This window comes from Staurois parvus, unplaced genomic scaffold, assembly GCF_062004578.1.
Source record: "Staurois parvus isolate SC_StPar_1 unplaced genomic scaffold, SC_StPar_1.0 ptg001087l, whole genome shotgun sequence".
Taxonomy (NCBI): domain Eukaryota; kingdom Metazoa; phylum Chordata; class Amphibia; order Anura; family Ranidae; genus Staurois; species Staurois parvus.
In genome coordinates, this window is record NW_028318883.1 from 1,171,112 (window position 1) to 1,197,369 (window position 26,258).

At 44.0% G+C, this 26,258-nt stretch overlaps 1 protein-coding gene across 1 annotated transcript; it reads right to left on the minus strand.

The window, feature by feature from the left end:
• Positions 1-7,560: 7,560 nt before the first annotated feature.
• Positions 7,561-22,091, minus strand: LOC149440431 (androgen-dependent TFPI-regulating protein-like). Its single transcript, XM_089658649.1, has 6 exons — positions 21,759-22,091; positions 12,574-12,714; positions 11,947-12,048; positions 11,661-11,776; positions 10,289-10,440; positions 7,561-9,065 (listed from the first exon to the last, which is right to left on the minus strand). The coding sequence occupies exons 1-6, from the start codon at positions 21,906-21,908 to the stop codon at positions 9,022-9,024; spliced, it is 705 nt and encodes a 234-aa protein (XP_089514775.1). The 5' UTR covers positions 21,909-22,091; the 3' UTR covers positions 7,561-9,021.
• Positions 22,092-26,258: the final 4,167 nt, after the last annotated feature.

Below are 26,258 nucleotides of genomic sequence, written 5' to 3' on the forward strand. Positions count from 1 at the left end.
CTTATGTTCTCCATCAATGACCACGTTACACAACGGCTCCGTGTGATCCGCACTCTCGGTGATGAACACCAGAGGGCAGCAAGGCTCTTCCAGATGCTGCAAATGGTAGTTTTGTACAGAAGCTGCAGATCCACAATTGGCCTGATATTGATGAGATCAGGAAAGCACATCACTACTCCATAAATTCAATGTACAAAAAGGGGGTTCAGTCAATGGTGTCCTTTGTAGCAGATTCATGAGCTTCCTAACATTGTTATCTGCAGTAGGGATGCGAGGGCCATGTTTGCCCACACAAGGTGTTCGGTGCATCCCTGTCCAGGCAGTCCCGTTCATGTCAATTGGGATGCAGCACCTGCAATGACACAGCTGCTGCTCCCAGTATGAAAGACATGCAGTTGATTGGCCCCGAATACTCACTGTCTGTGCTCAGGGCTGTGTACCCGTACAGCTGTCAGTTTGGGAGCAGTGTCCGTGCAGCCGCTGCGCCCCATATGGGCAATATTATTATACAGGATTTATATAGCGCCAACAGTGTGCTCAGCGCTTTACACTATAATAGGAGACAATACAGTTTAATACAAGAGGTTTAGGAGGGCCCTGCTCCTTGGAGCTTACAATCTAAGAGGGAGGGGCTAGTGGTACAAAAGATAGTAACTGTGGGGGATGGACTGGTAGGAGGAATAGATGATTCCATTATTAGCTGAGGGCAGGATAGGCTTCCCTGAAGAGATAGGTTTTCAGAGATCGGCTAAAAGTGAGCGGAGTAGCCAACAGTCTGATAAATTGTGGTATAGAGTTCCAGAGGATGGGGGAAGCTCTAGAGAAGTCTTGGAGACAAGCATGGGAGGAGGAGACAAGGGAGCTAGAGAGCAGGAGGTCGTGCGGAGAGGACGGTTTGGGTGATATTTGGAGACAAGGTTGGTGATGTAATTTGGGGCAGAGTTATAAATGGCTTTATGTGTAATTGTTAATGTTTTGAATTTTATTCGTTAGGCAACGAGAAGCCAGTGGAGGGATTGGCAAGGAGGGATGGAAGACACTGAGTGGAGGCCAGTGGAGGGATTGGCAGAGAGGGGTGGAGGACTCTGAATGGAGGCCAGTGGAGGGATTGGCAGAGAGGGGTGGAGGACTCTGAATGGAGGCCAGTGGAGGGATTGGCAAATAGGGATAGAAGACACTGAGTGAAGGCCAGTGGAGGGATTGAGGACACTGAGTGGAGGCCAGTGGAGGGATTGGCAGAGAGGGGTGGAGGACACTGAATGGAGGCCAGTGGAGGGATTGGCAGAGAGGGGTGGAGTACACTGGAGGCCAGTGGAGGGATTGGCAGAGAGGGGTGGCTGATACAGAATGGTTAGTAAGGTGGATAAATCTGGTGGCAGCATCCAAGATAGACTGAAGAGGGGATAGCCTGCGATGAGGGCGGCCAATGAGGAGGGAGTTACAATAGTCAAGGAGAGAGATAACCAGGGAGGGAATAAGTTCCTTAGTGGTTTCCGAGGTTAGGAACGGCCGTATCTTGGAGATGTTGCGGAGGTAAAGTCTACAAGATTTGGACAGTGATTGGATTTGGGGCTGAATATGACCCTCATATGGGTCTACATTGTGGTACGCCCATTTGAACAAGGCCTTATAAACACAGAACTCTACAGGCTCTAAGCAGATCAAGCCTCCAGCAGTAACTATTCTCAGGACTGCTCCAAAGACCTATTACCCATACTGACCGGTTCCACCATTTCAATCTGAAACCTGCTCGAGAAACATGGAAGGAAAATGTTTGGTTGCCGCAGACAACACCATTCTCTCATATTCATAGCTGGCAAAATAAGAAATTCCACTTTAGCTGAGAACAAAATTCCCATCAGGTGAACTCTATACATTGTATAGATATTTAGTAAATGACTTTGCTGATTCTTACCTTTTCCTGTTCTGGAGATACTGATATAGGTATTGCGAGCCTATTAATCATGCTGGTAACGAGGAGGATCTGCCTTCATTGCCACCATGTGATCAGGCAACTGCAATGAGAACATTTACAGCCCAAGCATCTCTGTTTCACACGTAGAAGCCTTTGGAAGGATGGCGCTTAAAGTGTCACTAAACCTACAACAGTACAATCAGTCTGTATATGCAGTAAAGCATGCTTGTTATACTCACTGTGGAAACTAAGGGGTTACTTCTCTGCATTGTGTAAAAAGGCTGTTTGATCCTGCCTTCTCTGTTTCTCCCCTTTTTCAAGTGACCACCTCTTATCTACAGACTGAACCGTAGGCATGCACATGTTCAGTTTGGTGTGTATTGCTAGAGGTTTCTTTTTTTCTTGGGAGAGTGCATGTGATCAGCACAGGGCCAACCAATCAGCACTGTCCAGACAAAGATCAGGCGTTCTGCATCCTGCTAGAGCAGAAAGAAAACTCCTCCTGCAAGCTTTAGCTAGTGCTTGGCTGGACCCTGATAGAAGCCACAAGATTGCACTAACTGCTGAGAAAAGGTATTTTGCACATATTTACTAAAATAATTGCATTTCCATGTTGTGTGTACTGTGGGAGACCAGATATAGTGAATGCAGGGTCCGGGGAGACCAGATATAGTGAGTGCAGGGTCCGGGGAGACCAGATATAGTGAATGCAGGGTCCGGGGAGACCAGATATAGTGAGTGCAGGGTCCGGGGAGACCAGATATAGTGAATGCAGGGTCCGGGGAGACCAGATCTAGTGAATGCAGGGTCCGGGGAGACCAGATATAGTGAATGCAGAGTCCGGGGAGACCAGATATAGTGAATGCAGGATCGGGGGAGACCAGATATAGTGAATGCAGGATCCGGGGAGACCAGATATAGTTAGTGCAGGGTCCGGGGAGACCAGATATAGTGAATGCAGGGTCCGGGGAGACCAGATATAGTGAACGCAGAGTCCGGGGAGATCAGATATAGTGAATGCAGGGTCCGGGGAGACCGGAGATAGTGAATTCAGGGTCCGGGGAGACCGGATATAGTGAATGCAGGGGCCGGGAAGACCGGATATAGTGAATGCAGGGTACTGGGTTTAGTATCACTTTAAACTGGAACTAATACAGAGGACGTCTGTTATGTGATTTCAAACTTCATGCTGGGGAAAAAAAAAAGCCAATCACAAAAGCAAGAGGGGGAGTATTCTGCATATAAACCCCTCCAAGTAGTCTGTATGGCTGCAATGAAATAGAGGCCCGAAAGAAAATGTTTAAATATAATTACATTCAAAATGTCATGTACAGAAATACTTCTATTAAATCTTTTTTGTGAAAGCGGAGTTTCCCTTTAATAGCCATGAGCTGCATGTTGGAAGTGGTTAATGCTTGGATGCAATCCAGGGATGATTAATACCCAGCTTCCTTTACCCGCAGCTACAATAGCGCGGTTTGGCCCACTCCTCCCGTACAAGACAAAAACAGAAACCGCTTTATTAAAGTCACCCAGAGTCCGTCATCAAACAGGTTAGCCCCTGGCCCTTCTATGTGAAAGGGTTAATCAGGCACGCCTGTCGGATCGCATTCTCCGCTCTCTTTCTGAGTAAGCAGCGTGCCTTTGAAAACTGAAAGTCTCTTATATTCACTCTCTGTGCCCCAGACGCCCAGTGAAAAGGCCATTTTCAGATCTGTGTCACTGACACCCCGGTTCCCACAGGGAAGAGGATAAAGGCTCGGTAGGAAAAAAGGTGACGTACTGCGGCTGTGATCAGAGACCACCCGGCTAGTGCTGGAAAGAGGGGACGGGAAGCGAAAGGGTAAGCTTGAGAGACAAGAGCCTGAGAGAGCAATCATTGTGTGGCCAGGGCATAGGGTGACAGCAGCTTCCTATATGGAGGGGGGGGGGGGGGGGGGGAAAGGGGGTTACCCGCCCCCAACATAACAATTCTCAACCTTCTTATATTATAGGATCCAAAGGCTTCCCCCATACTTCCTGGTGTCCTTCTCAAGTGCCTGTGAAACTGTTCACATTTACAGCCAGGGACTTCTAATAAGTACACAGTGCTGAATACAGAAATAAAAAGTTGGGCTCTGTGTGGCTTTCTGACCTAGCGGGAGATCCTGACAGAGGAGATACAGCCAGGAATATTATTTGTTAAAAGATCCTTCAGAGCCAAGGCAGTGGTTGCGGAGAGAAAAGAGATATCAAAGAATAAAATCCTTTTTCTTCCGAGGTTACTTGGTAAGTGAGGACATAATTATGGCCCAGGCAATAAAAGACGAGAGTAGCTGCTGGAAAGAGATGTCATGACCGAAGTAGCTGAACTCCAAGCTTCTTTTAACCGAAGGGTTATGTCACTCGGCTTTGTCAGTCTGGTGATCAATGTACACCTGCTAGCCAAAACCGACACATCAGAGAACCAAACCAAAATTTTGGGAGTCCCACGTCTTGAATCATTCAACTGACAGCAAAGATCAGCCAACATCTTTTGTTGTGTTTTTAGAGTGGTTTGGTTCTTCTATCCAGGATGTAGTGTAGTTTGGATCTAACGCTTGATTCTGTTTGTGTGTCCATTTTTGCTCACATTAGTTACCTGTACTGACGCTCGTATCATTAAGTATCGAAATGCGGACAAAATTTGCGTTAGAGCTTTGAATTTATCCAAATCTCAGAATCACAATAGTAACGAATTTCAACTAAACCCAAAATAAATTATAATGAAAACAACAAATTTATTCATATTGATGTTTCATTCGAAGTACATGATGCCATAGTTTGGGCCTTGTGTTAAGACCTCCTTCTCTCTAGTTCCCTGGTCTCCTCCTCCCATGCCCGCCTCCAGAACTTCTCCAGGGTGTCACCCATCCTCTGGAACTCCCTGCCCCAACCCATCAGATTATCACCTACTCTCCTCTCCTTTAGGTGCACCCTGAAAACCCATCTCTTCAGGGAAGCCTACCCCACCCCCTGCTAACCTGCCGACCTCCTCCACTCTTCCTACCACTCCATCCCCCACAGCTATCTCCTCCTGTACCACCATCCCCTCCTTCCTAGATTGTAAGCTCGAAAGAGCAGGGCCCTCGATCCGCTCATGTTTTGTCCCCCTTTGTAATGTACAGCGCTGAGCGAACTATTGGCGCTTTATAAATACTGTATAATAATAATAATAATAATGTTGGAAACATCCAAAATAAAGAATGATTCAAACTGATTGAGCGCAGCATGAATAGATTCTTTATGTCTTGGGGTTGAACTTGAGAGACCAAGCCTTTAATTTGTTTGTGTGCAGTCAAACAAAGGCAGTTGGGAATGGAGAAATTAAATCAACTTAAAGCAGGGCTCCACGCAAAAGGGGAAGTTGCACTATAAGCCTTTGTCCGCCACTCCATTAAGGATTGGCACCTTTGGGGAGCGGGTACCTGAATTTGACAAGTACCCACTCCCACATCCGCTGTGATCGCCTAGGCGATCAGAAGCGGAAGTTGTCCTCCCCTCCCTCCCCGTAGGCTTCTGGGACATGACTTGTCCCAGAAGACTATGGGGCCATTCACAAAGCGCAGCGCTCCTCGCGCATGCGGCTGTAAAGCTGCAAGCTGTCACAGGCGGGTGACCACAATGAAGATGCCGGCGCCAGAGAAAGGAGACAGCCAGTGAAACCAGCGGTGGTGAGGACACCGCTGGACCAAGGGACAGGTAAGTATCTGCATTTTAAAAGTCAGGATCTACAGTTTTTGTAGCTGCGGACTTTTTTTTTTTTTCAGGTGGAACTTCGCTTTAATAACGAATGAATATGCATTAATTATTAACCACATCCCGACCGTCCTATAGCAGATACACGGAGGCAGAGGTGCGCAAAATCACATATGTACGTGATTTTGTATTTCCAGGTAGGGGGTGCACACGCCCTACCTGCACCTCCATTCGCAGCCGTCAATCAACGGGTACCGGTCAGTGATTACCCGCCGGCGCCCGGTGATTACCGAGGATCTCCGACAGCGAGGAGGGTTGCTTTGTTTACTAACAATCCTCCTCCCTGTCAGCTCCAGCACACTGCTCTGGATGGCTTTGCACAGTGTGGGGACACATGACTCGTGGGCATGCATGGGAATGACGTCATCCCGCAACAGCCAATCAAGGCCACTTGAGGGACAGGCACCTGAAAGAAGCTAGGGTAGAAAATGCCAGGAAAAGCAACAGATTTTGTGTGCCTCATACCGTTGGAACACAGGAAGGAAAGAAAATTGCATAATCTATGGGCTGCTTAGGCTACAGGCCAACTGTTTATAAAAAGGAGCTTCTCTGTCTGTAGCAGAAACAAATGCTGCCACAGTTTGATAACATTATTGAGAATTTTACAGATGTAGCTGCTATATTTGTTGCAGTGGGATTTAACATTTGTTGAATAACTCATCTGGATGGTGAATCAGACAGAATAGGGACCTTGTTGTTACCCCAAGCTGGGAGGTGCCTCCTCAATGATTTAAGATAAACTACAGCTCTGCGTTTACAGGGAGACACACAGCAAGCGAGGAAGACGGCTGGGTTTTCCAGAAAGCCATCTAACCCACCACCGATGTACTTCATTGTCTAACTCCTTGACTGCTGCCAAAGCCCAACTGGGGTCCTCTTTTCTGAGCTGAGTGTATGGACTGCAGAAACTCAGGACAGCCATAAAATATATTTTTGTTTGTTACAGGAGCAATTCTAGCATTGCTCAAGCAGATACAAACATTTTTTTTTAAACCTTTCACCAAAAGCAGATACAGAAATGTAAAGATAGATATATGAATCCAAAAAAGAGGTTTCCCATGCATTAATGTTCTATTTCACAGTGAAAGAGGGCAGACATTACAGTGACATCACTTACAAAGCTCCAATTACTATGGCTTTCAAATATCTGTTCTTCAAATTTGCTGCCAAAAAAAATTTAAAAAGGCAAATTGGTTGTTAGAGGCCACACTAACTGAGCCCAAACAGGATTTATGGCTCTGGCCCTCAGCTAACAAAAGAGAAAGCACAGAAACCCCAAAAAGTCCAGCAGGGACATGGGGCTGTACATGCACTATACGGTACTTAGTGGCATGCTCCCATATACCTGTCATGTTTGTTGCTAAGCAGCTGTGGATCTGTGTTGAGCTATGAGTGTTTCTATGCTCACCTTACAAAAGGGAAATGAATGTCACATTGAGCTCCGATTACTGCTAGACAGCATGATCCCTAATTAGCAGCCTTCCCCTGGGGAGAACAGGTATCCTGTACAGTGCAGGGTAAGAGGGGGCATACTGTATTTTAATATTGATTCCTGTACTCCATCACACATTTCCCAAATATAAATGTATGTACAGAAAATATTATTAACCGGCGATAAGTGAAGCATCGGATTCTTGTACAAGCAGCTCATTACCCGAGAGTAAATCCAATTCTCACTCTTCCCATTAAAGACTATGAGGCAGTGACTTGGAGCAATAGGTAATCCTCCAAGGACACCAAAAACCCTAGGGTGGAGAAGAGGAACGAGTTTCAAAACAAACAGGTCTGATTGAAGTGTACCTTTTGGTGTCCAGTACAGTACATGTCCCCTGCTGTATAAATGAATAAAGTGCATAAAGACAGCTCAGTATATTTATAAGAGTTTATGTACATACCAAAGGCTGGATGCAACAAACATTCAACATTTCTTTCATTAAATATTATCCTGGCTGATGCCAAAAACCTTTGCAAAGGGGCATCAAGTCTAACAGGCAATTACATTCAACAACCGAAACTGCTCAAGTATGATCCAGGACCCTGAAAATGGGATGCAACCCAACTTGTTTTATTGTGTGAAATTTTCTTTACATGTTCGTTTGCCAATTGGAATGTTCCATCTGGCATATCTGATAAAGCTGTGCAAAGAACAAAAAACAAAAAACGCAGTACCTCTTGGCAGCCAGATTGCTTTTGAAATAAACCTGCAGTGCCTTGCATTACATGTACAGGATAACCTTGTACAAGGAGAACAGGCAACCAATTACATTTGTTTTCATGTGTGGATGTTAAAGAGGACCTTTTCTGTAAGACTGGTATATACAGCAATCCAGAAATACTTGACTACCAAACCCCCATATTAAAACTAATGGTGATAGTAAAGTGGTTAAAATGTTGCTATGTGAAGACATGTATTCTTAAGGGAGATTAGAAAACATCTCTTGGAACACCCACCAGGCAATTCATATGATAAAAACAAAAAACAAACATACGGATTTGTGCTGAATGCCACACTTTTGCTGTTATAAGCATCTATTTAGGACTTTTTACCTTACACAAACATCTTCTTTAAACTTTGAGAGCACGGCTACATTTTGATTGGACACTAGAGGGCAGGACAGATCTAAATCTTGACAGATTTTACTCCATATCAGAAACTCAACACATGGAACAGTAGTTCAAATATCACATATCTTAGACAATATTGGAGGGGAATGGAAAACAATAAAAAACAAAAACAAAAAAAACCTCCTTCCTATGTTACAGTGCACAAGTCACATAAAAGTTGTTATAAACAGTTCATAGTATAGAAAACAGCGCCAAAACCTCTCGCCATCTTGTAGTGATGCACCCTGACTTTGCTCAGAGTTCTTCATTAGACAGCATGGCCACAGAATAAGAGACTGCGGCTAGACAGTGCATCCTTCAGTGTTGGGGTCCCCATCATGTAAACAGAGCTTATAATCAAGCAATTCTTGAAATCTCACTTGGCAGGCAGTGGTAGAAACAAACTGTCCTGAAGTTCTTTCGACAGCAAAAAAAAAATAGTGCTTGTCCAACCACTGAGATCCTGGGAGAAAAAAAAACAAAAAAAAAAACAAACCACCATTTCCAGGACTGATCTCAACTCCAGCATGGAGCTGGAATCTCATGAAAACACAGTAGTGATATGTAAGGTCACTCATTGAATTGTGGAATGGTTACCTGTACCAATCAGCAAAAAGATTAAAGTAGTTGTGTCCCTCTGCCAGCGACAGGGGAAAAATTATTGGATAGTAAAAAAAAAAAAAAAAAAAGGAAAGATAAAAAGCCCTGAATTATTAATAGTGCCTTTAGTTCTTCTTTTTCCTCCTTCTCTTAGATGGGCGACCAGATCCTGTGGAGTAAACAGCACAGGTTATGACTTTGGATAGCAACAGGCATATCATATACTGTAGAAAAATACACAAACAAATAAAAACATTAAAGCCCATCTCTGGGATGTTATGCCCCCAAACTGACAGCTGGATTAAAATAACTAGTTTCCCCAGCTAAGAACTAAAAACCTCACAAGATGGGTTAGAGAGGAATAGGAGGAAAGAATGGGACTTCACATTCCTGGCCAGGACTCGGTGATTGTCGGCAAAGCTGACAGGGGAGAGACCTGTGTGTAAACACCACCGATCTCTCTCCAGTCAACATGGACATGCTGCTTTGTATCTCTCTGCAGAGAGATACAAAGCAGCATGTCTCCCAAGAAAAACAGCACACTGTTAACCCTTTGATTGCCCCAGATGTTAACCCCTTCTTGCCCAGTGTCAATAGTACAGTGTCAGTGCTATTTATTAGCACTGATCCCTGTATTAGTGCCACTGGGTATGTCAGTGGCAGTTAGTCAGTTCCCATGCAAAGTCAGAATGCCCGCCCAAGTCCCGCTATAAGTTGCTGATCACCGCCATTACTAGTTTAAAAAAAAAAACAAAAAAAAAAAAACACAACATCCAGTATATATACACTGCCATTGGTAGACGCTAGAACGTTCATGTAAACCAATAAATATACACGTATTGTGATTTTTCTTAGCAAAGACATGTAGCAGAATACATTTTGGCTAAAATGAAAATTTTTTTAATGGATGTTTTATAGCAAAAAGTAAAAAATATTGTTTTTTTTGAAAATTGTCGGTCTTTTTTTTGTTTACAGCGCAAAAAATAAAAAAAAAACAAAAAAAAAAAAAACGCACAGACGATCAAATATCACCAACAGAAAGCTCTATTTGTGGGAAAAAAGGACACAAATTTCATTCATGTACAGCGTTGCATGACCGCGCAATTATCAGTTAAAGTAACGCAGCGCCGTATCGTAAAAAATGGCCTGGTCAGGAAGGGGGGGGGGGGGGGGTGTAAATCCTCTGGAGGGAAAGTGACCAATAGAACCCCCATGCATCTGCTAAAGTGCAGTTCATTTTCTCTGCACATTGCAAACATTGATTTTGCACACATTCCCCAGCCGCAGAGATGCACACCCAACATAATTGCTGTGAGGCAATTTAAACAGTTTACATGAAGCCGTTTTATAAAAATTTTATGAAGAGAGTCATGAAAATGAACAATAACTTACCCCAACGCCAATGAGTCAAGAACTCTCCCAGATAGTAGAAGGGTACCACGATGAGAAAACTTGCCGCAAAGAACACTGTCATTCCAACAGGGTCCAGCTTAGCAAGGATGGGATACACCCAGATATCAGCTGCATAATGCACCCAGAGGATCCTGCAGAGAGTTTGATGGATATTAGTATAAAACACACACACGTTAAAGCGGAACTTCACTCTCTCAATCAACATGGACTATTTCTAATCCTTATGCTGCTAGCATTACTAAACAGATAGGAAAATATATCATATTTACTTATTTTAACCTTTTTTTTTTTTTTTTTTTTTTTAGCATTCCTTCATTTACTTCCTGGTTTCCATGCCTAGGCAAATGAGGTCATACATCTCAGGAGTCTTCAGGAGCGGAGGGAGGGTTCTCGGCTTAGTCAATGCCCGAGCTAAGGGCCGATTAGGTTTCAGGAAGTAACTGCTACATGAATCATCTGCCCTTTCTCAACATGGCCACTGCCAGAAATGTCAGTATGTGTTTTTGAAAATGATTTCTCAGCAAAATAAAGCATAGAGACATGGATGGATAAAGGAGTTTGTTTATATGTATACTATGGAAGCAGATAGTCCATATTCTCAGCGGTGGGAGAGAAAGCAGCGAGGATTTGAAATTCCTGCCGCTTTCTCTCCTCTCCTTGCAGGGATGACAGTTCAGGCTAGAGGGCTTTTGACTGGTCAACACCATCACATGGACGGTGCTGACCAATCAGATGCTGTCTAGCCCATAATGTCATCCCTGAAAGGAAAGGAAAAAAAAAGCCGCAGGGATTTCAAATCCCCAGACCTCTGAAGCTCTCCTTGCAGGGATGACAGTACGGGCTAGACGGCATCTGATTGGTCAGCATCATCTATGTGATGGTGCTGACCAATCAAAAGCCCTCTAGCCAAAAACGGTCACCCCTGCAACTGCAAGGAGAGGAGAGAAAGCCGATTCAGCAGTCTCAGGATTTAAAATCACTGCGGCTTTCTCTCCTCTCCTACTGCTGAGATTATGGAGCATCTGCTTCCATAGTATAGATCCCCACACGTCCACTTACCACTGCAGGAAGCCACCCTGCACCGCTACTGTGTGGAGAAACTGCATGCAATTTGAACAGGAATCACATGCTATTCTTTGGAGTGCAATTTTCTTGCATACATTGTGTATTGGCACAAATCGTACCGAAAAGTATCGGTATCGGCGAGTACTTGACCGAAAGTATCGGTACTCGTACTTGCTGATAAAGAAAGGGTATTGGTGCATCCCTAATAAAAGATTCCATAATGCTCAAAGTAATTCTGTGCCGTTTTATAATGACACCAATTCCTGAACATTGGTTAGATATTTACCATGATAAGTACGCTAAGCAGAACACAGCCAGCAAAGCAAGTCCGCTTTTCCTGCCAGGATACTGGTGAGAATAGGCAAATACCTCAATGAGCACCAGAGGAAGGATAACGGTGTGCTGGAAAAGAGCACAATATATATTCTTAGTTGACACTGTACAAAGATCAAAACAGTCAAAAACAGTCAAGTCAATGGAAGTGATCTGCTCCCTTTGTTAGAATCAGGAGGATCCATAATGATAAAGTAACTGCAAGGATCAGCAAAGGGTTTAGTTCAAAGCCTTCTTACCATTGTGTGATTCAGCCATACTGGAATGACGCTGTCCAATACCTTTGGATACACAAGTTCCCGATCATACGCATAAATACTCCAGAATGAAGTGACTACAAACTAAAGAGGAACACGGTGTTTGTTATTTGTATTTTCATTCATACAATGCAGACCACAGAATAACAATAAGCTGCACCTAACTCCTAATGTTAGAGATTCACTGTTGCTGGATTATAAAAATCAGAGGAGGGGGGGGGGGGGGGGGGGGGAGAGAAAAGCATAGCTGTTGCCATAGTATCCAATCAATTTTCCCTTTTCACTAAAAAGGGGATCTGAATGGCTGTTCAGATCCCCTTTTTAGACTTTGCACTAATTGTTCATCCCATTGACTGGTTGATGAGCAATTAGAGCAAAATCTAAAAACATTTTCCTCTACCAAAATCTTTTCCTATATTGTGTCTTCCTGTCTCCCACCCCAGCTTCATATACACTATCTATTCTTCAGTAAACTGTCTATTATTGCAAGCCATCGAAGTCATTATTATCAGACCAGTGACAATAACCAACCACCGGTATAGACACTTTTGACAGCCTCCGTAGTCAAGAAATCTGTAGAACACTGAGTCTTCTAGTAAAAATACCCACCACACCAACTGGGAACACCAACACAGTGAAGGCATAGTCTTTTAACCGAGTCAGGAAGGAGCATAATGGATTCCTAATGGAGAAGCACAGCTGGACAAGGTCACATGAAACACAGATGCCAAAGAACACCGCCTGAAGAACCTGTGAGAAAATGAAAAAAATCCACATAAGTAAAACAGTGTTTGTGAACATACATCAAATAAAATGCAAAAAGACACAGCTATAGACACCTAGCATTTATTTTTTTCTTCAATTATTTATTTATAGATTTTAATGAGAGTACAGGAAAAATATCAAACAGGTCTCAATATAAAAAAAAAACCATCAAAAGTGTCTGGGGGGCTCTGCAAATTCACAAATATTTTAACGAACATGCCCTTTAAAAAAGAACCAGTCACATGACTAAATATCAGACAGAAGCCTCAGACAGGAGTGTTGTGTACACAACCCATTCCTTTGGACAGGGCAAGACTTCTACAAAATCACTGTAGAAGGCACTGGAGAACTTGAAGAGGCTCGCTCATACAGGGCTGTATCTGACACTTCTAAAAGCTCATTGTGAGGACCTCACAGTGTGCAGTGAAATCAGAACAGGCAGTTTTGGTACAGGAGAGGAGCCTGTACAACTGTGCAACCCTGAAGGGCAGGCTGGATTTAATCTTTAATGCTGATATTGAACTCTACCATTACTTTATTAACCAACCAGTGTGTTAACTGGCCCAAACAAACTATTTTCTACACTAACAGGTGAGCCTACTAAGTGCGCTGTATAAACAGCATGTAGCCTCAGCTGTGTACAGTCCACGGCCTCGTGTTCTGGTTGTGAGACAAGACTTTCTGTCTTACATCCATTTAAAAAAAAAAAAAAAAAAAAAAAAAATCGAGTGTTGCTCAGCCATTCACAGACAGCTTTGTATTCTATGAATCAATACAAAGCCTCTTCTGACTGGCTGAGGCAGAGAAGCAGGCAGATGATGTCAAGATCTCCGACCCAGTCAGAGGACGTTTTGTATTCATTCACAGAATACAAAGCTGCCTATGAATGGTTGAGCAGTGCTCAGCCCCACTCTGTTTTTTTTCTGGGTGTGGGAAGGTGTGGGATGGTTTCACCGGCCGTCTTTTCTCCCTGGTGCCGGCATCTTCAATTTGGGCACCTGGCTGTGACAGCTTGCGACTTCACAGCCGGGAGCCCAATGCGCATGTGCGAGTAGTGCTGTACTTTGTGACTGGCCCCGTAGTCTTGTGGGACCTGTCACGTGTCCCAGAAGACGGCGGGGAGGACAACTTCCGCTTCCGATCGCCTGGGCGATCGCAGAAGTGGGAGTGGGTACCTGTGAAATTTGGGTACCCGCTCTCCAAAAGGCGCCAATCCTTAATGCGGAGTGGGGCTCAAAGCGGAACTTCCCCTTTTGGGTGGAGCTCCGCTTTAAGTAAAACAGAGAAAAGAAAAAAAAAGAAAACCAACCACAAATGTGAGACAATACATATCAGTAAATGTTATCTGTGTAAGGACTCAGAAGCCAAAGTAAACAGATGATATCGTCAGGTAGGTGGAGGACAATAGCCTACAACAAGACAGTTTCTTCAGATATGACTGCAGGTACCATCCCTTAGTACAGGGGTGGGTAACTGTGGCCCTCCAGCTGTTGGTGAACTACAAGTCCCATCATGCCTCTGCCTTTGGGAGTCATGCTTGTAACTGTCAGTTTTGCAATGCCTCATGGGACTTGTACTTCTACAACAGCTGGAGGGCCACAGTTGCCCACCCCTGACTTAGTACATTTCAAGTCTTCTATTTTCATGTTTCCTTGCCTGTACCTTTAAGGGCCCATCTACAAAAAAAATGCATTGGGCTGCACTGAGCCTTGTTCCCTATCATGGCAGTGTATGCAGTACTCTTTTTCAGCAAAGCACACTGCAATACAATTCATCACAATGCACTGCGGCCAGCAGAGTTGAATGAACTGTTACTTTTCTGACATTTCAATAAAGTTCTAACAAAAAAAAGTAGCGCATCAGCACCGCTGTCTTCACATCACACAACAGCAGCTGCGTGACAATGTCTGCTGCTGGGGCAAACCAGCCCTTAGGTGTAGTAATAAGGATTATCTAACTAGAACACTAAATAAAAAGCCCTGTTTTATGCTGTTAAGCTGCTAAGCTCTGCCACTGAGGAAGCAGACAGAAGGCATTCGATGATTCACATCTCTCGGATTCCTTAAATTCTCCCGGCATCAGATATTACATTACAAATCAAATCAAGGAGACAGGTCACTGCGTTAGGCCCATGGAAGAGAATTAGTTACAGGTGTAAAGAACAGTTCATTTCTGAGTGTATTATGAGAAGATGGGACCAGCTGCTGAGGATGAATGTATGAACGGAGTGGAAAGGACCTTGGATTAGCAAAGATCTAGACTTCCATACACACCACATCCATTAGCAGCGATCCTCCCCATACATTTGTCAATTATGGAGGAAAGAAAGGCTCACCTGCAAAAGAACAGCATTCAAAGATTACGCTGGCAGATTTCCCAAATTATAGGAGCTTTATATTCTGTTCTGCCGTCTGTTTGATGCATACAGTCTAAGGCCCCATGCACGCTGGGCGTTTACCTCCGGCGCATGAGCAGTTTGGTGCGGGTGGAAGGCACAGGGGCACCTCTCATTTGGATAGTACGCGCCCAAAGATGAATGCTTGGAATGCATGCTGCCCTAAACATTAGAGCCACAGCAGCGGTCAGCCTGTCATAGAGCCTTATGGGCTGCTGGCAACGGGACTGGGAAATGCACCTCTGCCTTCCACCCACACCTACCTACCGGAGTCTCATACACCAGGGCTAAATGTCCAGCATGCATGGGGCCTAGGGCTCAATAGTATGTAAACCCCAACAATGAATGTCTCCAATTCACTCCCTCGTTGTCTGTTAAATGTACCACCAAGTGTGTTTTGTTAGATCTGTTCAATAAGTGCAAACAAATACCTATTGATCCTTCCAGAAATCCAGCAAACTTAACTTCCTGTGCTCTCTGCTGTTATCAGTTGGAATTGCTCCCAATTCTCCGTGAACTACAGAAGAACCCCCCCCCACCTTCAAGTTATGGATATTAGAAGAAAAGGGAGGTGCTCTGTAGTCCACTTCCTCTCCCAGTGTGACTACACTACTTCTCACTAGATAAAGCAGGGTGAGTGAGCAGACAGGAAGTATGTAACTGGAGGCATTCTGTGACTAGAATACAAGTGAATGGACAAGGGGAGAAGAATTGTGGGTATGAGAGCTGCAGCTTACTCTCTAGCACCAGAATTCAGCACTAGCTGTACTCGCTGGCATGAATGAAATGGATTTTCAAGCTATGTTTACTATGCTATGCTGATCTTTACCGGAACAAAAAAGTTTCTTTGTTGAATGATACCCGTTTTTCGATCTACTTTTTAAAATGAATAAACTTCTGTTTTTTTTCCAGTACCATAATGTATATGCATGTCCTCCAATGCAGATTTTTGGGGGATTTTGTGTCACGGATCTGAACGTAGTACATGTTCAGTGGTGAAGGTCACCATTGAAAACATAGCAGCTGCATTTAGATCCATAAATAAAAAATGCCAGTAAAGGCGTGAATGAGGCCTTAGACACTCTTGCACATGGGAGTAAAAACTCCATGTTTGTTACTGATCTGAATACAGGTGCATCATTGTCTATGGAGAAATGCACACAGATGAGTAAAGATCAGTAACCCCCGGTTCACATATACACCGCATTCCAAATTATTATGCAAATTCTATTTAAGTGTCACAAAGATGAAATATTTTGTTTTTCAGTTTAACTCATGGATGGCATTGTGTGTCAGGGCTCTTTTGATCACTGAAAACAATCTCGGACACCTGTGATAATTAGATTGGCCGGTGAGCCCAATTTAAGGAAAAACTACTAAAGGAGGGTGTTCCACATTATTAAGCAGAGCACCATTTTCAAGCAATATGGGGAAGAAAAAGGATCTTTCTGCTGCCGAAAAGAGTGAAATAGTTCAATGCTTTGGACGAGATATGAAAACAGATATTTCACGAAAACTTAAGCGTGATCATCGCACTTTTAAGAGATTTGTGGCTGATTCAGAGCACAGACGGGTTCGTGAAGATAAAGGCACATTGAGGAAGATTTCTGCCAGATCCATGAATCGGATCAAGAGAGCAGCTGCTAAAATACCATTACATAGCAGCAAACAGATATTTGAAGTTGCTGGTGCCTCTGGAGTCCCACGGACATCAAGGTGTAGAGTCCTTCAGAGTCTTGCAACTGTGCATAAACCTTCTATTCGGCCACCACTAACCAATGCTCACAAGCAGAAACGGCTGCATTGGGCAGAAATATACATGAAGACTAATTTTCAAACAGTCCTGCTCACTGATGAGTGCCGTGCAACCCTGGATGGTCCAGATGGATGGAGTAGTGGATGGTTGGTGGACGGCCACCCTGTTCCAACAAGGCTGCGATGTCAGCAAGGCGGTGGTGGAGTCATGTCTTGGGCTGGAATCATGGGAACAGAGCGGGTCGGCCCCTTTAGAGCCCCCGAAGGTGTAAAGATGACCTCTGCAAAGTATGTGAAGTTTATGACTGACCACTTTCTTCCCTGGTACAGAAGGAAGAACTATGCTTTCCTTAATAAAATCATCTTTATGCACGACAATGCACCATCTCATGCTGCAAAGAATACCTCTCCATCAATGGCTGTTACGGGGATAAAAGGAGAGAAAGTCATGGTGTGGCCTCCATCCTCCCCTGACCTCAATCCTATTGAGAACCTTTAGAGCATCCTCAAGCAAAAGATCTATGAGGGTGGGAGGAAGTTTACATCCAAACAGCAGCTCTGGGAGGCTATTCTGACATCTTGCAAACAAATTCAAGCAGAAACTGTCCAAAAATTCACAAGTTCAATGGATGCAAGACTTGTGAAGCTGCTATCAAATAAGGGGTCCTATGTTACAATGTAACGTAACCGGTTCAAATGTTTAAAAAGTTAAAATGTTGTTAAACGTTTGATTGAAATAGCTTTTGATTTCAGTAAATATGCTGCAAACACAACAAATGACAATTTTCAGTTCTTTACAACCTATAAAGTGTTTTGAAACTTACTGTGCGGAATAATTTGGAACAAAAATCCTGTTATTAGGAGGTTTGTTCAATAAAATGTGAATTGTACTCTTAATAGTTGATAACATGAGAATTATGCTGACTGTTATTTACATCAATTATTTAGGTAAATGAGAAAAATATCATTTATATAATAATTTGGAACACGGTGTATGCAGCCGTGCGGGCCGTGATTGGCATGGGCACGAGAGCCCATTCATTTGAAGAAGGGAAGAAGTCCCTGCACTTCTTTTGAAAACGCAGCCAACACAGAACCTCAGTTCCCAGTACCGTTGCGTTTTCCAGTGTGGGCGGTGTGCCATTAGAAGTAATGGCACCCGCCCGCGGGTCAGCATTTCTCTGTGCAGGTGGTGCGGCTGCACGGATTTTCGTGCGGATCCGCAGCGGCACCACCTGAACAGATGTGAACCTACGATCATACAGCGATGAATACAGAGACTCAATAAAATAGAAAGTTTTAGGTTTGAGTAGAAATAGGTGCAGCGCTCACAACAGGAAAGCCATTCTGAGTCTGGAATCCAGAAGCGGGTGCTCTGGCTCTGAACGGTCCTCCAACCAGTGTATACAGTAGAAACAAAGAGGAGAGCCAGCTACTCCTGAATCCATATAAACCGCTTTATTTCTTACATCGTAGTGAATGTTAGCATAAAAAGAGCTAACACGTTTCGGCAGTTAGCCTTGATCTGTGATCAGGGGCGGACTGACCATTTGGAAACTCAGGCACGGCCCGAGGGCCCGGGGTCAGTAGGGGGCCCCATGAGATGCCCCTCGTACCTTTTTCATAGGCTTTTTTGAGTTTGGGCAAGGACACAGGGGCCCCATGAACCCTATTGCCTGGGGGCCCCATGAGTTGTCAGTCCGCCCCCATCTGTGATGTAAGAAGTAAAGCAGTTTATATGGATTTAGGAGTTGCCGGCTCTCCTCTTCATTTATTTTACATGTGAGTGCAGCAATTTACACACGTATGTATAGGAGGATGGAAGAAAAAAATAAATAAAATTATATATATATATATATATATATATATATACGGGCTTAAAATTTCAAGTCCTGACCTACTAGCCAGGCCTTACTCGCCACCAACAAACACACACAAACAGAGACACCTGTACACACACACACAGACATGTACATACACACAGAGAAACATGTACACACACACACACGTATACACACAGGCACATGCATACACACAGATACATGTACATGTACATTCACAGAAATACACACACATGTACATACATGCACAAACATATGTACACATACAGACACATGTACAATTGTACATGCATACACAGACACAAACGCACACATATACACGTACACACACACCATAAAAAGTTGCAGTACTTCGTTGTTCACTCACAGAGCTGGGTACTGCACTCTAGGGGGAGGCAGAGAGCACAGCACACACTCCTTCCTTTGCTTTCACTGCGCTCAGCTATTGAGCAGTCTGATGGCTCCCAGTGCCAATGACAGATCCGGCCTGAGCTCCGAGCCTGCTCAGAAAGACAGCCCTGGGGGACACACTCGCCCCCACTATAATTTCCACTAGCCATTGGCAAGCAGGCGAGTGGAAATTTCAAGCCCTGTGTATATGTATATACACACAAAAGGTTACACAATGTCTTTAGAGAACATTTTACTCAGAATCTTCTCTGTCAACAAGATGCTGAGTGTAGACATGAGAAATTACTACGCTCGTGTACAAAAGGCCTTACTGATCTTTACACAGCTGTGTGCACTGTTCCATAGAAAACAATGCACCTCTGTTCTGGCACTGACCTACATTACACAAACCAGTTCTGGCTGGAGTACCTCTTTAACAATGGTTTTACCCTTTGCCACATAACCAGCATTCTGGCATCAATCATCATTCTGTTGACCTTCACCCGAGGGATTCAGAATTTGATGACCAGAAACATTTTCCAGTGGATAAAAGGCCTGGCGTTAAGGAAGGCAGCGTTATGTGACTAGGGTATTACGGAGATCATGATAAAGCCAATAGGGCAAGGTGTAAAGTCTTCTTGGCATCTACCTACATAGAGCAAAGTGCAACAGCTAACAGCAATTTGGCCAACGAAAAGCTGTCACTGCTTTAGAGACTTTTGCACTATAAACAAAAAAAGAGCAAAAAATTTTGAAAAAAAAAAGGTTTTTCTTTGTTTCCATTATAAAATTTTGCAAACAAGTAATTTTTCTCCTTCACTGATGTGCGTTGATGAGGCTGCACTGATGAGGTGGCATGGATAGGCAGCATTGATGGGTACTGATAGGCAGCACTGATGGGCATTGATGATGCTGCACTGGTATGCAGTAATGATGGGCACCGCTAGGCGGCACTGACTGGCAGCACGGATATTCAGGGTACTGAATCAGTGCAGATCTGCCAATTCTGTGACAGTGTGAGGAAAGTGCTGCCGATAACCGGAAACTGTACTTACTATTTGATCAGCTGTGTCATTGGACATAGTTGATCATGTGGTTAAAGGCTGCGGTGATTGGCCTTTAACCTAGTCATGTCATCAGCTGTATCCGTAGGACACAGCGATCACTGACAGTGCTGGGTGCACACCGCTGGGAGCGTGTTCTGGGAGGACGTCATGACGCCCTCCCAAAACTGGACACCCGCGCTGAAGCCGTCTTTTGGCTATAGCACGAGTGTAAGCCTCAGACATGAAAGATGAACAAAGCATATCCCTCTACAGTGTTCGCTTGTCTCAATCCAGAGCATTAAGGGGATTATTTACTAAAACTGGAGAGTGCAAAATCTGGTGCAGCTCTGAATAGAAACCAATCAGCTTCCAAGTTTTAATGTCAAAGCTTAATAATTGAACAATCTGAAGTTAGAAGCTGATTGGCTCCCATGCACAGCTGCACCAGATTCTGAGTGCTCCAGTTTTAGTAAATCTCCCCCTGTCATTTTTGTCTGCTGCCTCGTTCCTCTGCTATCAGCCTGAAACACTTCTGACAAGTTTTCCTGACACCAAGAGAAAAATGGTGACAGGGGAGGGACCTCCAGCACATACCCTGTGATTGACAGCCTCAGTTCTGTTCCTGTTTGCAGGGGGAAAGGGGAAAGGGGGGAGGTGAGGGGAAAAGGGTCTGTGTCCCTTCCCTCCAATCAGCTCTCACTGAGCTCTGCGGTGTGTAATTTCAGCTCTCCGCCCCTTTTTTCCTGAACTCTCAGACAAGCATTATAAATTCAGCACTCTAAACAGCTGTAAAAGAGAAGATTACAGATAAACAGGTACAATTTATGTAGGGGGATCTGTTTCATCTCTGCATATCAGCTGGGGCCAGTCACCTCACTGGGTATATGTAAGGGTTTAACAACCACTTTAAATAAATATTTTCTTTTATCAACAAGATCTTTGTCAAAAAGGGATCTTTGCAAGTGTATCTGAAATGCAAGAACTGCCATGCATTCAAGAGGCCTTTCTATAGACAGCAAATGGTCAGGAAAGCTGACACCTGCTATCAGTGTAGCCTGTTTATGCACCTAATGAAGCCTGGCCTGAAAACTCCCAGGACGTTGCTAGGATGTTGCCAGGCAAGGCCCAGGTATTACTGCTCACCTCCACCATCACAGGAGGGAGCTCTTTCTCTGATTCAAACCCCCTCACATGCACTCTCTCTCCTCTGATGCAGTAGCTCTGAGCTCGCTCCTGTGATGGTGGAGGTGACCAGTAGTAACTGGTCCTTCCCTAGCAACATCTTAGCAACGTCCTGTGAGTCCCCAGACAGGTAAGTAAATGGCCTACACCTACAGCAAGGGAATTATTCAACTTTAGTCTGAGCTGTTGCAGTGCGCTACAAATATAAAGAAGTGAATAAAAATACAAATAATAAAAAAAAACCTAAAATAACAAAAAAAAAAAAAAAATAATCAGTCTTTTGAGGTGCAATAGGCAATGCATTAGAATGAATGGTGTGCCCTTACACAGCACACCACAATGGCCCTGCCTGGTGTGAATGGGCCCCACTGCTGGCACTGCACATAGAGCACCATGCGGGGTCCTGTCAGCTCCTCTCACCTGGTTAATGAAGGTCAGGTACTTCCACCGCCCCCCGTACGTATGGGCCCCGTGTCCCTGCGCCAAGCCGGTGATGACCACATTCTGCCAGACCCCGAACACACACCAGGCCAGGAGCCCCACATGAAGGACGAGCCCCAGCGCGGCCATCTTGCTACACCCACTCGCTCGCTCAGCAGGCACAGGGGGTGCAGGTTTTCATGGGGTGAACAATGTGCCGCTACAACCAGAGCTGGAGGGAGGCGCCGCCCTGTCACACAGCTGTCACCGCCGGACGCTGAGAGAGGCTCGGGACAAAGTACACAAAAGGCGGGCGCTCAGGTTACCAGAGGGAACCAGGAGCTGGGAACATGTCCCCGGGCGGCCTGGATGTGAGAAGTGATGGCGGCCATGTTTGTGGAGACCTAAGCCCAGCATGTATGGCTTTCCACACAGAGTTTTTTCTGAGTGAACTAGAGTCCACCTAGAGACAGTGTTTTACTAGGCATAGCTACCACTAATAGAATAGGTATGTTATATGAAGTAATCCCCAAAATGGCTGCTTTGGCTGGGTCTGTCTGTTACCTCAAACAGGGAATTCTCATTAATGTTTAGTACTATAATTATTTTATTTATTTATTTCAGGTACTTATATAGCACTGTCAATTTACACAGCGCTTTACATATATATTGTACATTCACATCAGTTCCTAACCCTCAAGGGGTGTACAATCTAAGGTCCCTAACTCACATTCATACATACACATACTAGGTCCAATTTAGACAGGAGCCAATTCACCTACCAGCATGTCTTTGGAGTGTGGGAGGAAACCGGAGTACCCGGAGGAAACCCACGCAGGCAGAGGGAGAACATGCAAACTCCAGGCAGGTGGTGCCATGGTTGGGATTCAAACCAACGACCCCAGTACTGCTAGGCGGAAGTGCTAACCATTTAGCCACTGTGCTGCCCACTATTATTTAAATTATGATGTTGCTGCCTCTGCTAGTTCTATATCATATATATATATATATATATATATATATATATATATATATATATATATATATATGTACAAAGGTTTATGCAATGTCTTTACAGAACATTTTACTCGGGATCTTCTCTGTCAACAAAATGCTGAGTATAGACATGAGAAAAGACTACGCTCGTGTACAAAAGGCCTTACTGATCTTTACACAGCTGTGTGCACTGTTCCATAGAAAACAATGCACCTCTGTTCTGGCACTGACCTACATTACACAAACCAGTTCTGGCTAGAGTACCACTTTAACAACGGTTCTCAATCAGAGGATGGCCAGCTTTTACCTCACAAAATGGCTGGTACCGCCCTTGGGTATGACTATTATGACCGTCAGAGAATGGCCGTTTCCTTTGGGTATGACTATTATTACCTCAGAAAATGGCATCTCCTTTGGGTATGACTACTATTACCTCAGAGAATGGCCGTCTCCTTTGGGTATGACTATTATTGCCTCAGAGAGTGACTATTATTACCTCAGAGAATGGCTGTCACCTTTGGGTATGACTACTATTACCTCAGAGAATGACCGTCTCCTTTGGGTATGACTACTATTACCTCAGAGAATGGCCGTCTCCTTTGGGTATGACTATTATTACCTCAGAGAATGGCCGTTTCCTTTGGGTATGACTACTAATACCTCAGAGAATGGCTGTCTCCTTTGGGTATGACTACTAATACCTCAGAGAATGGCCATCTCCTTTGGGTTTGACTATTATTACCTCAGAGAATGGCCGTTTCCTTTGGGTATGACTACTATTACCTCAGAGAATGACGGTCTCCTTTGGGTATGACTACTATTACCTCAGAGAATGGCCGTCTCCTTTGGGTATGACTATTATTACCTCAGAGAATGGCCGTTTCCTTTGGGTATGACTACTAATACCTCAGAGAATGGCCGTCTCCTTTGGGTATGACTACTAATACCTCAGAGAATGGCCATCTCCTTTGGGTTTGACTATTATTACCTCAGAGAATGGCCGTTTCCTTTGGGTATGACTACTATTACCTCAGAGAATGACGGTCTCCTTTGGGTATGACTACTATTACCTCAGAGAATGGCTGTCTCCTTTGGGTATGACTATTATTACCTCAGAGAATGGCAGTTTCCTTTGGGTATGACTACTAATACCTCAGAGAATGGCCGTCTCCTTTGGGTATGACTATTATTACCTCAGAGAATGGCCGTTTCCTTTGGGTATGACTACTAATACCTCAGAGAATGGCCGTCTCCTTTGGGTATGACTACTAATACCTCAGAGAATGGCCATCTCCTTTGGGTATGACTAATATTACCTCAGGAAATGTATGTCTGCTCTGGGTATAAGAATTACTATTAATGGTTAGCTTCTTTAGATATGAATTTTACCTCAGAAAATGGATGGCTCCCTTGCCTGCATATAACTGTTACCTCAGAAAATGTCCAGCTCCGCTGGGTGTAATTTTTATCTAAAAATGGCTAGCCTGGGTATGAATTTTACCTCAGAAAAATGTTGGCACCCCTTGGTATGACTATTACCTCAGAAAATGGCTGGCTGTGCTGAGTATGATTTTTATCTCAGTAAATGATTGGCTACCTGGCCTGCGTATAACTATTACCTTGGAAAATGGCTGACACCCCTAGGTAAGATTATTATTGGAAAATGGTTAGCTTCTTTGGAAATTAATTTTACCTTAGAAAATCCCTGGCCTAGGTATAACTATTACCTTGGAAAATGTTTGTCTCCTTTGAGTATGATTTTGAAACCAGAAAATGCCTGGAATCCCTGGGTATAAATGTTGGCTCAGAAAATGGCTGACTTCTCCGGGTACAACTATTACCTCAGAAAATAGCTATCCCCTCAGGCTATGACTTTTACCTCAGAAAATAGCTGGCTGCTGACATTATGACTTTTACCTCAGAAAATAGCTGTCTCCTCAGGCTATGGCTTTTACCTCAGAAAATGGATGGCTCTCTTGGGCTTAACTATTACCGCAGAAAATGGCGGCACTCCTGGGTATAACTATTAGAAAATGTCTGTCTTTTCCTGGGTATGAATTTTACCTCAGGAAATGGATGTCTCCCTGGACATAACTATTACTTCAGAAAATGGCCTCATCAAAAATACCCGGCTCCCCCAGGTATAACTATTGACTTAGAAAATGTATGACTCCTGGGCCTGCGTATAATTGTCAAGGCCCCTTTCAAATTGCTCTTCAGGAGTTTGGCCGCAGTGTGAGTGCAGCGTAGTGTATCTGCGGTTTTCATGCAGGTTACCTGCTCTTTCCCATAGACGTCTATTATGTCCTGTGTGTTTTCTGAAAAAACGCCAAAGATGTTGCATGCAGAACTTTTGCCGCGCTTTCAGCCTGTTGTTAACTCTTTCACCCAGCATGCTGTACAACTCTCCTTTTATTCCCCTGACCCTGCCCTCATCCCTCCACAGTTCCAGGTCTCCCATATTTTACAGCACAGTAAGGGCTTGTTTATACTGGCGTTGCCCTTTGAAGAGCAAGCAGCAGTGAATTCTTTTTCAGAGGGCGCTTGAGATGCGATGAGGAGGCATTATGTCACTTCCTCATTGTTAGTTTAACCCCTAAAACCTGGACCATCGTGCTGCAACAACATGCATTCAGTTGGGTAGGTCCAGTACAGCAGGCAGTACAAACGCGACAGAGGAGGTAACAACATGTGTACACCCCCATCCGCTGCCTTTGGCTGGGTGACACCTGAGATTTCAGGATACGTTGACATGGCTGCACTATTGCTGTGCATTTCTACACACCTTGGGTTGGTATCTCTATATTGCCAAAATGGCTGCCTTCATGGGCCTCTTATAATTTAGAAACAAAATGGGGGAGATTTACTAAAACTGGAGCACCTAGAATCTGGAGCAGCTGTGCATGGTAGCCAATCAGCTTCTAACGTCAGATTGTTCAATGAAGCTTTGACAATAAAACCTGGAAGCCGATTGGTTTCTATGCAGAGCTGCCCCAGATTTTGTACTCTCAAGTTTTAGTAAATCCCCCCATTGGGGGTGTCTGCTCCTAGGCAGGACTTTTATTTTTAAAAGTGTAAGCTGCATTCAAAATTGTCTTTTCACATTTTTTTACAGAAGAGCACTGGGGGCATCATAAAAGACAATAGTGAAACAAAATTCTGACTTTTAAAATTCTGAGGTCCAAAACAGAATTCTGAGGTTCAAAGTCAGAACTCCAAGATGAAAAAGCCAGAAGTGTGAGTTTCCAAGTCAGAATTTTGGCATTAAAATCAAAAAATTTAGATTTAAATTCTGACTTTGGAACTTGGAATTCTGAATTGAAACCACAGAATTTAATTTTAGAATTCTGATGTTTACTATCAGAATTATGACTTTTGATCACAAAGTTCTAACTTAGAATTTGGACGTAAAGCGTTATTAAACGCAACAATAAAAATGTATTACTTGTATATTGCTGCATACCGATTCCTATATGTGGCAGCTGCATTGGTTTTCTTGTTTTA